The following is a 12886-nucleotide window of genomic DNA, read 5'->3' as shown; positions in this document are numbered from 1 at the left end:
TGCTAAAATGTTTTAGCTCCAAATTTACACAATGGATAATAGGGAAAAAATGGACCCCATAGTTTGTTACGCAATTTCTTTCGAGCACGAAAATATCCCATATGTGCTCAAAAACTGCTGTTTGGGCACATGGCAGGGTTCGGAAAGGATTGAGCACGAATTTGATTTTTGGAGCGTAAATGTGTCTGGAATTGATTGTGAATGCCATATCTCATTTGTAGAGCCGCTAACATGCCAAAACAGCAGTAATTCCCCACAATTGACCCCATTTTGGAAGGGAGACCCCTCAAGGAATTCATATGGGGGTGTATCGAGCATTTTTAACTTTATAACATTTAGATCTGAAAACAAAAAATGTAATTATTTCCACTAAAATACTGTTTTATCACCAAATTTATAATTTCCACAAGGGGTAATAGGAGAAAATGGACCCCATAATTTTCTTATGCAGTTTTTACCAAACATGGCAGTACCCCATATGTGATTGCACACTACTGTTTGAGCTCACGGCGGGGATCGGATGGGAAGGAGCGCTACTTGGCTTTTACAATGCAGATTCCGTTTGAATAGATTGTGGGCTCCATTAGCTGAGCACCTGAGGTGCCAGAACAGGAGAAACCCCCTCAGGTGACCCCATATTGGAAACTTCACTGCTTAAGGAATTCATCTAGGGGGTGTAGTGAGTATTTTGAACCCACAGGTCCATCACAGAATTTTCTAATATTAGGATATGGAAATATAACATTTTAGTGGTAAAAATGTCATTTTTGTATTTGCTGCAAATATGTCAGTTATACAAGAGTTAATAGGTGAAACTGGACCCCATAATTTATTTCACAATTTCTTATGAACGCGGTGATGCCCCATATGTCATCAGAAACTACTGTTAGGCCACACGTAGGGGCTAAGAAGGAAGAAGCACTATTTGGCTTTTGGAGCACAGATTTTGGTAGAATAGTTTGCGGGTGACATTTGTGGAGCCCCGAAGGTACCAGAACAGCAGAAAAAAAACAAAAGCGACACCATTGTAGAAATTGCACTTCTAAATGAATTCATCTATGGCTGCAGTGACTATTTTTTAACATCCACGCAAAGGCTTTTTTTCTTGAGTATTGCAAATATGACAGTTTAGTGCCCATACACTGTGCCCCCATATAGTGTAGAGCTCCCATATGTTGTTGTGCCCCCATACATTGTGCCCACTTTGTGCTTCTGGTGACACGTACCCCGTAAATTGTTAACTGGGCTCTCTCTGCTACAATAATGCCAAACTTGTGGCCGTTTACTGTGGTTTTAGGCACAGTGGGGCTAAGAAGGATTTTTGAGAGTGGTTTGGAGCTGTGTCACTTTTCCGGAGTCTTTGTTCTACCAGTAATGTGGAAACCCCTATATTTCCAGTAACATATGATGGGTCTGAGTGGGGACTGGTTTTGTGCGGGATAAGTTAGGATTTTTATTGGTAATATTTTGGGGTACATAACATTTTTGGATCACTTTCAGCATAAGGCTGGATCACCTTCTTGTGTTTGGGGTTTCCGTGTAAATCCCACAACAATGAGATGTAGAAGAAACTTCCGACGGAACCACCCACCATAATGGGGCAGATGGAAACACTTTGGGGTCCATTTGGCGTCTGTTCTGGTGGTCTCAATCTTTTTAGGTGTTCACTAAATTGTGGTCGCCCACACTTGTGCACTAAAAAGACACCTAAAATGAAGGGACACCGCCGTAACAGAGACCAGACTGAGTCCAAAGGGATTTCATGTGCCTCATAAGTGAGTAGCTCTGTCTGGGTTTCGTCTGAATCACGGTTTTGGGGATTTACATAGAAATCCCGATGTTAGTGGAGAGCGCAGGATAAATGTGAGCCAAGTCTTGTTTCGATTTTTGGGAGGCAGAATGAACATATAGATAGCAGTACCAGAATAGTTCTTATTTTTATGTTTGCGCGGTTCACTATGCGGTATAAGTGATTAGACGACTTTATTCTTTGGGTCGGTGCGATTACAGCGATACCAGATTTATAGATTTTTTTTAGGTTTTGCTGCTATCACACAGTAAAAATGCTTTTTTGAATAAAAAAATAGTTATTTTGTCACCATATTCTGAGAGCTATAACTTTTTAAATGTTTGGTGAACAGAGCTGTATGAGGGCTTATTTTTGTGCGACGAGCTGGAGATTTTTGGTACCATTTTGGGTATATAACATTTTTTGATTGTTTTTTATTCAGATTTTTCAGACACAGAATGAACAATTCAGTAATTGTTTTTATCTATTTTTTTTGCGTCGTTTACGTGCGGCAAAAGTGATAAGACTAATTTATTCTTCGGATCAGTACGATCACAGCGATACCAGATTTATATCTTTTTTTTTTATGCTTTGCTGTTTTTACACACTAAAAACAATATTTTACAAAAATGAATTTGTTTTTGCATCACCATATTCTGAGACCTGCAACTTTTTTATTTTATTTTCCCGAATGAGCCAAATTAGAGCTTGTTTTTTTATTGCTTTTTATTCAATTTTTTGTGTGTTAGTATCATGAAAAAGTGACATTCTGGTGTGTTTTTTATTTTAGTTTTTTTTTATGGTATTCGCTGTACTGAATAAATAACATGCCAGTTTTATAGATTAGGTTGTTCCGGACGCGGCGATACCAGTTACGTGTACTTTTTTTTGTTTTTTTTTATCCTTGTTTTATCATACAAGCTGCTTTTATTAGTGGTGAAATGGCTTTCTGTGATTTTTGTGCTCTTTTTTGTGTGTTCTTTTTACTTGTTTACACTTTTAATTTTACTTTTTTTTCACTTCTTCACTAAGTCCCAATGTGGGACATGTATAATTTTTATTTTGATCGTTGGTCTCATACACTGCAATACTCGTGTACTGCAGTGAGTCACTGACTGAGCCTGGTAGACCCTGCTTATAGCTGGATCTCAAAGGCCACCGTACTCTGGGGTCATCAGATGATTTCAGGATACTACGATCATGGGGGGGTCAATCTTGCTATAGGGGGTCTTTCAACCCCCTTTTAACCACTTAGATAGTGCTGTCAAAAGATTTAAGGGATTAAATTGGCCCTTAGGGGCTCCCAAACCATCCAGGGCCGATACTGCAGGGTGTCAGCTGTCATGTACAACTGTCACCCTCTCCAATTTCAGCCATAGGGCAGCGTTATTCTCTTATTCCGAACTGACGTTTTAAAATGGCAATGAGGGAATAAGGCCCCTTAATGGCCATCGTTTTTATGCGTATCAGTGGCCGTTAAGGGGTTAAGCAACGACTCAATATTTACAGTGTTGACCCGCATGTCTTTTTAGTACTGTGGCAGGAAAGCTGAGTTCCTAGGGGAAGCCCCACAAAATTCGAAGACCATACAAACTCCATCCACATGATGCCTTTGGTCGTGTTCTACCCCTGGACCCGAGCATACATACAGTTGAAAGGTTTTTCTCATATCCATATGCCATATACTCGGAAGCAGTCCTTTAAAAATATTCTGAATATGATGTTGGCATAAGCAGAATAATATGGGGTCTTAAACTGGGATCTCTCCAACTCAGCAATCAATTATCAATATAAAACAGTCTTGATAGACAGTCATGGCCGAAAGTGTTGGCCCCTTTGAAATTGTTCCAGAAAATGAAGCATTTCTCACAGATAATTATTGCAATTACACATGTTTTATAATACATATGTTTATTTCCTATGTGTGCATTGGAACAACATAAAAAAAAATGAGAAAAAAGGCAAATTGGACATAATTTCACACAAAACTCCATAAATAGTCTGGACAAAATTGTTGGCAGCTTTTCAGAATTGTGGGTAAACAGCTTCGTTTCATGCATGTATTGCTCATTCAAACTCACCTGTGGCAAGTAAAAGGTGTGTGAAATATGAAAATCACATCTGAAACCAGATAAAAAGGGAAGAAGTTGACTCAATCTTTGCATTGTGTGTCTGTGTCTGCCACACTAAGCATGGAAAACAGAAGAAGAAGAGAACTGTCTGAGCATTTGAGAACCAAAATTGTTGAAAAATATCAACAATCTCAAGGTTACAAGTCCATTTTCAGAGATCTCGATGTTCCTTTGTCCACGGTGTGCAACATAATAAAGAAGTTTACAACCCATGGCACTGTAGCTCATCTCCCTGGACGTGGATGGCAGAGAAAAATTGATGAAAGGTTGCATCGCAAGATAGTCTGGATAGTGGATAAGCAGCCCCAATCAAGTTCCAAAGAAATTCAAGCTGTCTTGCAAGCTCAGGGTGCATCAGTGTCAGCGCAAACTATCTGTCGACATTTTAATGAAATTAAACGCTATGGTAGGAGACCCAGGAGGACCTCACTGCTGACACTGAGACATAAAAAAGCTAGACCGCAGTTTTCCAAAATGTACGTGAGTAAGCCAAAATCCTTCTGGGAAAGCGTCTTGTGGACAGATGAGGCCAAGATAGAGCTTTTTGGTAAAGCACATCATTCTATTGTTTACCGAAAACGGAATGAGGCCTACAAAGAAAAGAACATCGTACCTACAGTCAAATATGGTGGAGGTTCAAAGATGTTTTGGAGTTGTTTTGCTGCCTCTGGCACTGGATGCCTTGACTGTGTGCAAGGCATCGCGAAATCTGAAGATTACCAAAGGATTTTGGGTCGCAATGTAGTGCCCAGTGTCAGAAAGCTGAGTTTGCTTCCTAAGTCATGGGTCTTCCAGCGAGACAATGACTCCAAACATACATCAAGAAGCACCCAGAAATGTTTGTAAACAAAGCGCTGGAGAGTAATGAAGTGGCAGCAATGAGCCCGGGTCTAAATCCCATTGAACACCCGTGGAGAGATCTTAAAATTGCCGTTGGCAGAAGGCACCCTTCATATATGAGAGATCTGGAGCTGTTTGCGAAAGAAGATTGGTCCAAAATTCCATTTGAGAGGTGTAAGAAGCTTGTTGATGGTTATAGGAAGCGATTGATTATTATTAGTTATTTATTCCAAATGGTGTGCAACCAAATATTAAGTTGAGGGTGCCAACAAATTTGTTCCAACCATTTGGAGTTTTGTGAGAAATTATGTCCAATTTGCCTTTTTTCCTCTGTTTTTTTTTTGTGTTGCTCCAATATACACAAAGGGAATAAACATGTGTATAACAAAACATGTGTAATTGCAATAATTTTCTGGGAGAAATACTTGATTTTCAGGAACAATTTCAAGGGTGCCAACTCTTTTGGCCATGACTGTATACTTATGAGTCCCATCCATGAGCCAGTTTAAAGAGCAGCTCCATAATCATCTGAACGGCCAGCATGTGATGCTACATTTCTATGTGGCCATGAAATCAATTGCACGCTACACCAACTCCCCTGTGGAAAGGGGTTCTCTGGAGTGTGATAACACTTTTAAAGAATAACTTAACTTTTAACTAACTTTCAACGTTTTATAGCCCCTATTCAGTATTGTTGATCAATAGGGGTCTGGATAGCCCCCGCCTATCGTTTTAACTAAGGGGCAGAATAACTCAGCAGAGCACTGCATGGACTTCACAGACTTTCTATTGAGTCTCTACACTGATTTGCTTGCACTCGATAAGCAAAATGAGAAATTGGTTGGAGCCGGAAATTCACCAATCATTAGTACTGAAAGGAGGTTATAACATAAGAAAAGTACTTAAAAGTTTATATAACCCATTTAGGAATAAAACTTATTGTAATGTATTCTGAATGAGTGGTTTTGCTTTCCAAATTTCCTTGCGAGAATTTTAATGATACACTTGTTATTTAACGTGTTATCTAACAAACTTCGATTGTATCCAAGCCAGCGATCAGCCGGGCAGCACGTGGCAGCTGGCATCTTTCCGTGGCACACTCACTTGAAATATAAAGCCAGGTCAGTTGCTATGATTGCGACTTCAAACAAATGAATCACATTCTCAAACTGTCTCTTGTTTAGATTCTGGAAAATGTTTAAACTCTGCAAGATAAAAAAGTTTGTGTTATCGCAGCTCGGAGGACAAGCAAAGAACAGCACAGCAAAGTCCTGGGAATCCAACCTGAAACAAATGAAAACTTAGTATTTCCAGAGAAAATCAATGTATTGAATTATAGCAGCTGTCAATATTCAAGCTGAGATGAAGGCTGTGTTCACACTGTTAGTTTCCGTTAGTTTTTACTGCAAAAATATTGCAGTCAGTGGGGTAAATCAGGGACAGTACAGTGAAAAGAATCTATGAAGCAATATCATCAGAGACACTGAAGGAAATAGACATTTCTTCAATTATTGAAATGTATTATTAAAAAGTTTACATATTTTTAAAATGTTGTTTTTCATTTAGTATATATGCCTTGTTTTCCTGATACAGAGCTCCAAATCACCTGCATAGAAATAGGTGAAGGGGTGTTCTCAAGTCTAAAAATTATCCACAGATAGGGAATAACGTTCCAACTGCTGAAGGGCCGACTGCCGTGGCCCTCAGCAACCCTGACATTCAGGGGCTAACTTTCCAATCGCTGTGGGTCCAACAGGTCCAAAAGAAGAGCCCCGGATAAATTGAGCAGAGGTTGAACATGTGCACTGCTGCTCTATTCAGTCTAATGGGAACACCAAAGATCAGCCAAGAGCTACGATTGCTAATTTCCGGCTCTACCATTAAGAATGACTGGATCAGTGGTGCATATGATCGACCACCGCTCTGTTCAGCCTGGGCTCTTCTTTTGGACCGGTTGGACCCACAGTAATTGGAAAGTTAGCTCCTGTACCGTGGATAGGGGATAACGTTCAAACTTAAAAAATTCTACCTGTCTGCAGCCACCACTTGAGGGGGCTTAGGAGCTTGTTGCATACTATTGTTATTATTATTATTATTGTTATCTTATGATAATATTAAGTTCATAGCTGGGCAGCTGAAGGAAGGGCTACTTTAGCCATAGGACAAACGGTACACTCACTTAGCCCCCTGATAGTGGCATCATTCTCTGACACGAATGTGTGTAGCACTATTATTTACTTCCATGGTGCAACATTTGGGGGCATTTTGCACAAAAGATGCAGCTATAGTGCAGCAACCAACACAGCATTATAGTTGGTCAGGGTGTTGTTAGATCTGCCTATGGGTCTCCACTCCTCCTTTCCCTAGTTGCTTGGCTTCCCCCCTTTTCCCGTTGTCGTACGCTGGGTTCTTCCCATACCTAGCATGACAATACCCTTACCTCGTCTTCCAGCAAGGTTTTGCTAAATTCTAAGTGATGTCGCTCCAAAATAGAGGACCCATGAAGCTTTGCAAGGGGTGCCGCAGATCTAAAGTAGAGTAAAAAACAATGTAGATAATGTATTACAAGTTACAACATGTTGAGAATTTAAAGATATCCCCTATTTTTTGATCCTCAGATCAAGGCTCTGGAACTCTGTCCTGAATGCCGTAGAGGTGCTCATGCCTAGACTATGTTCCATTCATTCACTATGGGACTGTCAAGTACAGCGCTTGGATGTTTCTGACAGTCTCATAAACTATGAATGAAGCAAAGGTTGAGCATGCACAACCCCATTCTCTGGGTTCCAGAGCCCCAATCTGAGGATCACTGGGGATTCTAGTAGTCAACCTCCTAAAATCAAAAAATTATCCCCTAATTTGTTTTTTTTTGGGGGGATAATAACCCTTTAACTTTATTTAAATAAAAGTTATCAAAAGCTAGGCTCTTACTTCAATTGGTACAAATTATTGGTTCCTCTATGGTCGATATCATGGCAGAAAGCAGCAGCCACCATGGCAAAGGCCTCCAGATCAGAATAATATTTCTTGAGTTTACCTGTCTTTTGAAAAGGAATGGACTTTCATTAAAGCGCATCTGTCAGCACAACTCTTTGTACACACATTTGCACTACGTGTAGAATAATAATCTATTATGATCCTTCCTGAATTTCTGTGTCTTAACAAAAATGGTAACTTTGTTGTATTATTCACACAGCAGTAAGAAGTCACAGGGGAGGAGTCATCCCTCCGAACAGTCAAGCAGGTCAGTCCCCCTTCCTAGCTGACTGACGCCCACAGTCTGGATACATCATCACAAGTCGCTCAGCGGTATCTGGCACGTGTGCAATCTGATTAGGAGATAGCAGCTCTACCTTCATGACTTCTGTTTGAATACAGCTTTCAGGGATATTTTTCTCTCGTAGGGTATGTTCACACATGATGTTTTTGCAGCTTTTTTTTCTGCTGCAAAAAACAGTTTGGGCAGGAAAAACAATGTGTAAAATACACAAGTTTTTGCTGTATTTTTCATACGTTTTTGCGTGAATTTTTTATATATTTTTAATTGCATTTTTTTCTGTTCATTAGAATAGAATGGGTGATAAATGCTGCAAAAACACTGAAAGAATTGACATGCTGCAGTTTTTTTTAATATGCCCAGCAGCTCTAAAAACACAAGGAAAAAAAAAACTAAGCATGTGCATGAGATTTTTTACATCTCATTCACTTTGTTGGTACTATAGAAGTCAGTGTTTTTGCTGCAGAAAAAAAAATGCAGCAAAAAAAGGCTGCAAAAATGCCACATGTGAACATACCCATATAGAACTTCTCATTGAGAACCTGTCACCATCCTGAATAACTGCTGGTGTCAATTATGGATGCCTAAATCCTGCTAACAGGTTCCCTTTCATCATTCCAATGTTGAACCCCTTATACCCTAAGCACATGTATTGAATTAAGAAAACAATTATAGTTTGGTCTTTGACCCTCTAGTTTTATTCATTTTTTTTGCTGAAATCCAAAATAATATTTAAAAAATAAAAATGTATATATTGTTAGAATTTTTTTTCATGTTTTCTTTTTTTATTACAATTTGTTTTTGTTTATTTATGCATCTATTGTATTACCCTATCCCTATCAGTAACACTAGCCCTATTCCTAACCCTAAACCTAACACTAGCCCTAAGCCTAGCCCTAGCTGTAGTTAGAGGTAGAAAAAAGGTAAAAATGTAAAGCAGCTCTTAGTAATGAATCGTGTGCATTGCACATAATTCGTACCTTAAATTTTGGTATGTATCATGTCTACTCATGGAGAATATTGCAACCGTAGGACAGTAATAAAGAAAATGTGCATTACACTTGATTCAATAACTGCTCCGCTTGTTATCTTCACTGGCTATGAGATAAGTTTGTCATTGCATCCTAGGTTCTGTGTAGGCAGCGAAAGAGATGACAACCCTTACATCATTATATAGAGAGCCAGGTCAGGCACTCGCTGTAGTGCTCTAGAACACTCTAGGAAGAATTGGTGCTTTCCGCTTGGTGATATTTTACGCTTTTATAAACTTTGATGCTGGAGTCTTTCCTTTGGTTCCCCCAAAGGAAACACCACTGCCTAAAAAGCCATAGCTGCCAACGAAATGAATTTGCCAGCAGTATGTTGATTTTTCAGATACAATCCCAGGAAATTCAGGGCACTCCCAGGTCTCAAAAAAGGTGCAAATTTATGCAAATACCACTTTAAAGTGGCCATCCGGGGTGGGTGGGGGTTGGGCCGTTCCCAGGTGAGATTTTCGCCAAGACTTATGCTATCAACTTTAAAGTTGGTAAGTATGTATGACGTTCACTTATGGTGATTACTGCAACAATATGAGAGTCGTCAGGAAAATTAACTTTAGACCTCATGTAACAGATATTTACAACTTCTGATTATTCCATCGAACGATTGGCATGGCCAACCTTTTAACACAGGCATTATCCAATTACGGTCAGTGTCAAACTGTAAGGACATACCCATTTGTCAATATATTTATAGGTTTACAGGAGGAATAACAGAAACAGCACAAAAGTTCCAAGCAATGTTGCTCCAGAACTATTATTACTTGAGGAATACAAGCAGATACATGGGAGAACTGACAGATCCTCTGACAAAAGTAATGACTTATGCAACAGTGTTCAACAACTGGAACATTACATACCATGAGCAGAGTAAACATTGTTTGTCCCACGTTAAAGCCATGCCGCCAGTTGTGATATGTTATGTCCCTGTAGCCTTTCCTCACTGTATACATCCATTTTGTTAAGACCTAGATAGAGGAAAAACAAGATTTATTACATTGTTTTGGCCACTAGTGTTAGTAAATCAGAGGTCAGATATACTATTCATCATAAACAAATTCTGGTAGAAAACAAGTCTGCTTTCCTCCAAAAACGTGGCCTAACCTGGCTACTGTATGGTATTGGAGCTCAGCTCAATGGAAGTATTAGAGACTGAGCTGGAATAGCACACACAACCTGTAGACAATTGTGGTACTGGTTTTGAGAGAAAGCAGTTATGTTTTTTTTTCATTCTGGATAGCCCTATTAATATTTTGCATAGCTTTCATTTTCATTACCACAAATAATATAGATATTAAACAGGTACTATTTCATTATCAGATCATCTCAACAAAGCGGACAGTGTATTTTGGCTGTATGCATCAACCAGCCTCCACCATGTTTCACTGTAGACATCACCGAGCCCCCACCATGTTTCACTGTAGGCATCATGGAGCTACTGCCATGCTTTACTGGAGGCATCACTGAGCCCCAACCATGCCTCACTGTAGGCATCACCGAGCCACCGCTATGCTTCACTGGAGGCATAACTGACCCACCACCATGCTTTACTGCTGGCATCACCGAGCCACTGCCATGCTTTACTATTGGCATCACTGAGTTACCGCCATGCTTTACTTTAGACAGGGTGTTCTTTCCAGTGTGTGCTTCATTCTTTTTCCTGTAGACATACTGCTGATCCATAGGCCTTAAAAGTTCCAGTTTTGTTTCACTGCTCCACAGAACCGAATCCCCCCAAAATTCTGTGGCTTATTTATATCATTTTGAGCATATGAGAGACAACTTTTTTTGTGCTTTTGGGTCAGTTGAGGTGGAAGTCTTGGATTCCGGGTATGGAGTCTTTCAATGTTTACTATATACCTTACTATGCAAACTAAATCCTCAGTGCCTGCTGCCACCAAATTTTGCTGCAGGTCTTTTGCAATCACTTGAGGGTTTTTGACCACCTGCTTCCTCAGGAATCTGGTGGCAGATGATGAAAGCTTCCACTTTCTGGCACGTCCAGGTTGGGTAGCCAGTGTTCCTATAACTTTGAACTTGTGCACTCTGCTTCAGATTGTATCTTTGGGAAGATTAAAAGCCTTTGCTAATTTTTGCATCCTTCTCCTTTTTTGTACAAGGCAATGATCTCCTCTAGTCTCTTACAGCAGCATGTAATATGCTCCGGCAGGGGGGTGCGTCATTCCACCCTGCAGGCGCCCATCGGCGCATCCGTGCCGTGATTGCGGGGTGCTGATGGGTTGTCATTACAGCTGGAGGTCTACTGAAGACCCCTATGCTTGTCATGACGATTATTCTGTGAAAGCCAGCTTTTGGTCAGGGACACACTGCGATATTTCTCCTGCGAGTATCGCATGGTAAACCTTGTCCTGCCCGTCACCTCTCCTGACCTGAGCTTGACATTTGTATAGAAATCAATCATGCTGTCATGCTCCGGTCAGGAGAGGTGCCGGCAAGTCCATTCAGTGCGATGCGATCATCGCACGAGTTATACGGCTGTGTGTCCCTGCCCTTTAGCTGAGATTCATAGGATACTGTGATTTTGATATACATAGCAGTGCTATTAGCACTCAGATGATCGTTGGTTCAGTCCCCTGAGGGGACTAATAAATACAGTATAAAGTGAAAAAAAAGTTTTTTAAAGATATGAAAAAAGACCCTCTTATTTCCCCATTAAAAATAAAGCAATTAAAAAAATAAAAAGTACATATATTTGGTGTTGCTGCATTCGTAAAAGTCTGATCTATCAAATTTAAAATAAAATTATCTGATTGGTAAATGGTGTAACGTGAAAAAAAAACTAAATGCCAAAATGATGTTTTTTGGCAGATGCGACATGGCAACAAAATGCAACAAGAGGCGATCAAAATATCGTATCTACCCCAAAATGCTATCAACAAAAACGTCCGCTCTGGGTGCAAAAAATAAGTCCTCATACAGCCCCATATCTTGAAAATTAAAAGCGTTACAGGTCTTGGAATATGGCAACACAAGCAAAAAATTTAGGCAAAAATGTTTTTTTTTTACAAATTTCAGATTTTTTTTTTCACCACTTAAATAAAAAAAATTATACATGTTTGGTATCTGCATGATCGTGCTGACCTGGAGAATCATATTTCCATATCAGTTTCACTGTATAGTAAATAAATAAAAAACAAAAGCAATTGTGCAATTGCACTTTTTTTTACAATTTCAACTCACTTGGAATTCTTTTCCCGTTTTCCAGTACACTATGTGGTAGAATGAATGGTGTCATTCAAAGTACAACTTGTCCCACTGAAACATGCCCCCTTCACCCAGCTAAACAAAGAGGGTGATCAGGTATTGATGGAATATCTTAAAAGGAGTTATTTAATGAGTTAGTTTCATTAATGGGGTTGCTTCATGTAAATAGCACCTGTCCCCATGCCTTATTGGTCAGGACCCTCCTTTATTAGCTTTGAAGCCTCTGATTCATCATTGTTGGCTGCTGTAGAGAGCTGTTACATGTGAAACCCCATAAAAAAAAGGGGGCACTCCCTGCACCTAGAGAAAGACAGTTTCAGTCTCCAGAGGGTATAAGCCTTCTTTACCATGAGAACTATTAATCTGTGGAATAGTCTACCTCACTACTCAGTGAGGGTACCAATTATGGTTTAAAAAATGTTTGAATGCTTTTTAAGAAGAAAATCACATAAATAATTATGTACAGTACAGACCAAAAGTTTGGACACACCTTCTCATTTAAAGATTTTTCTGTATTTTCATGACTATGAAAATTGTACATTCACACTGAAGGCATCAAAACTATAAATTAACACATGTGGAA

General features: G+C 39.6%; 1 protein-coding gene across 1 annotated transcript in view; it reads right to left on the bottom strand.

Annotated features, from left to right (window-relative positions):
* Nucleotides 1-12886, bottom strand: part of PDE6C (phosphodiesterase 6C) — an 86741-nt gene that overhangs the window by 25229 nt on the left and 48626 nt on the right. Inside the window, exons 13-16 of the mRNA XM_073681362.1 lie at nucleotides 9939-10046; nucleotides 7693-7802; nucleotides 7202-7289; nucleotides 5866-5966 (exon numbers count right to left, since the gene is read on the bottom strand). Of these exons, the coding sequence (XP_073537463.1) occupies nucleotides 5866-5966; nucleotides 7202-7289; nucleotides 7693-7802; nucleotides 9939-10046 (407 nt within the window). The remainder of the gene's footprint in view (nucleotides 1-5865; nucleotides 5967-7201; nucleotides 7290-7692; nucleotides 7803-9938; nucleotides 10047-12886) is intronic.

This window comes from Phyllobates terribilis, unplaced genomic scaffold (genome assembly GCF_046119375.1).
Source record: "Phyllobates terribilis strain yellow unplaced genomic scaffold, ASM4611937v1 Scaffold_5__5_contigs__length_657084704, whole genome shotgun sequence".
NCBI classification, from domain to species: Eukaryota; Metazoa; Chordata; class Amphibia; order Anura; family Dendrobatidae; genus Phyllobates; species Phyllobates terribilis.
The sequence above is the reverse complement of the archived record's forward strand: the minus strand, read 5'-3'. Positions and strand labels throughout refer to the sequence as shown.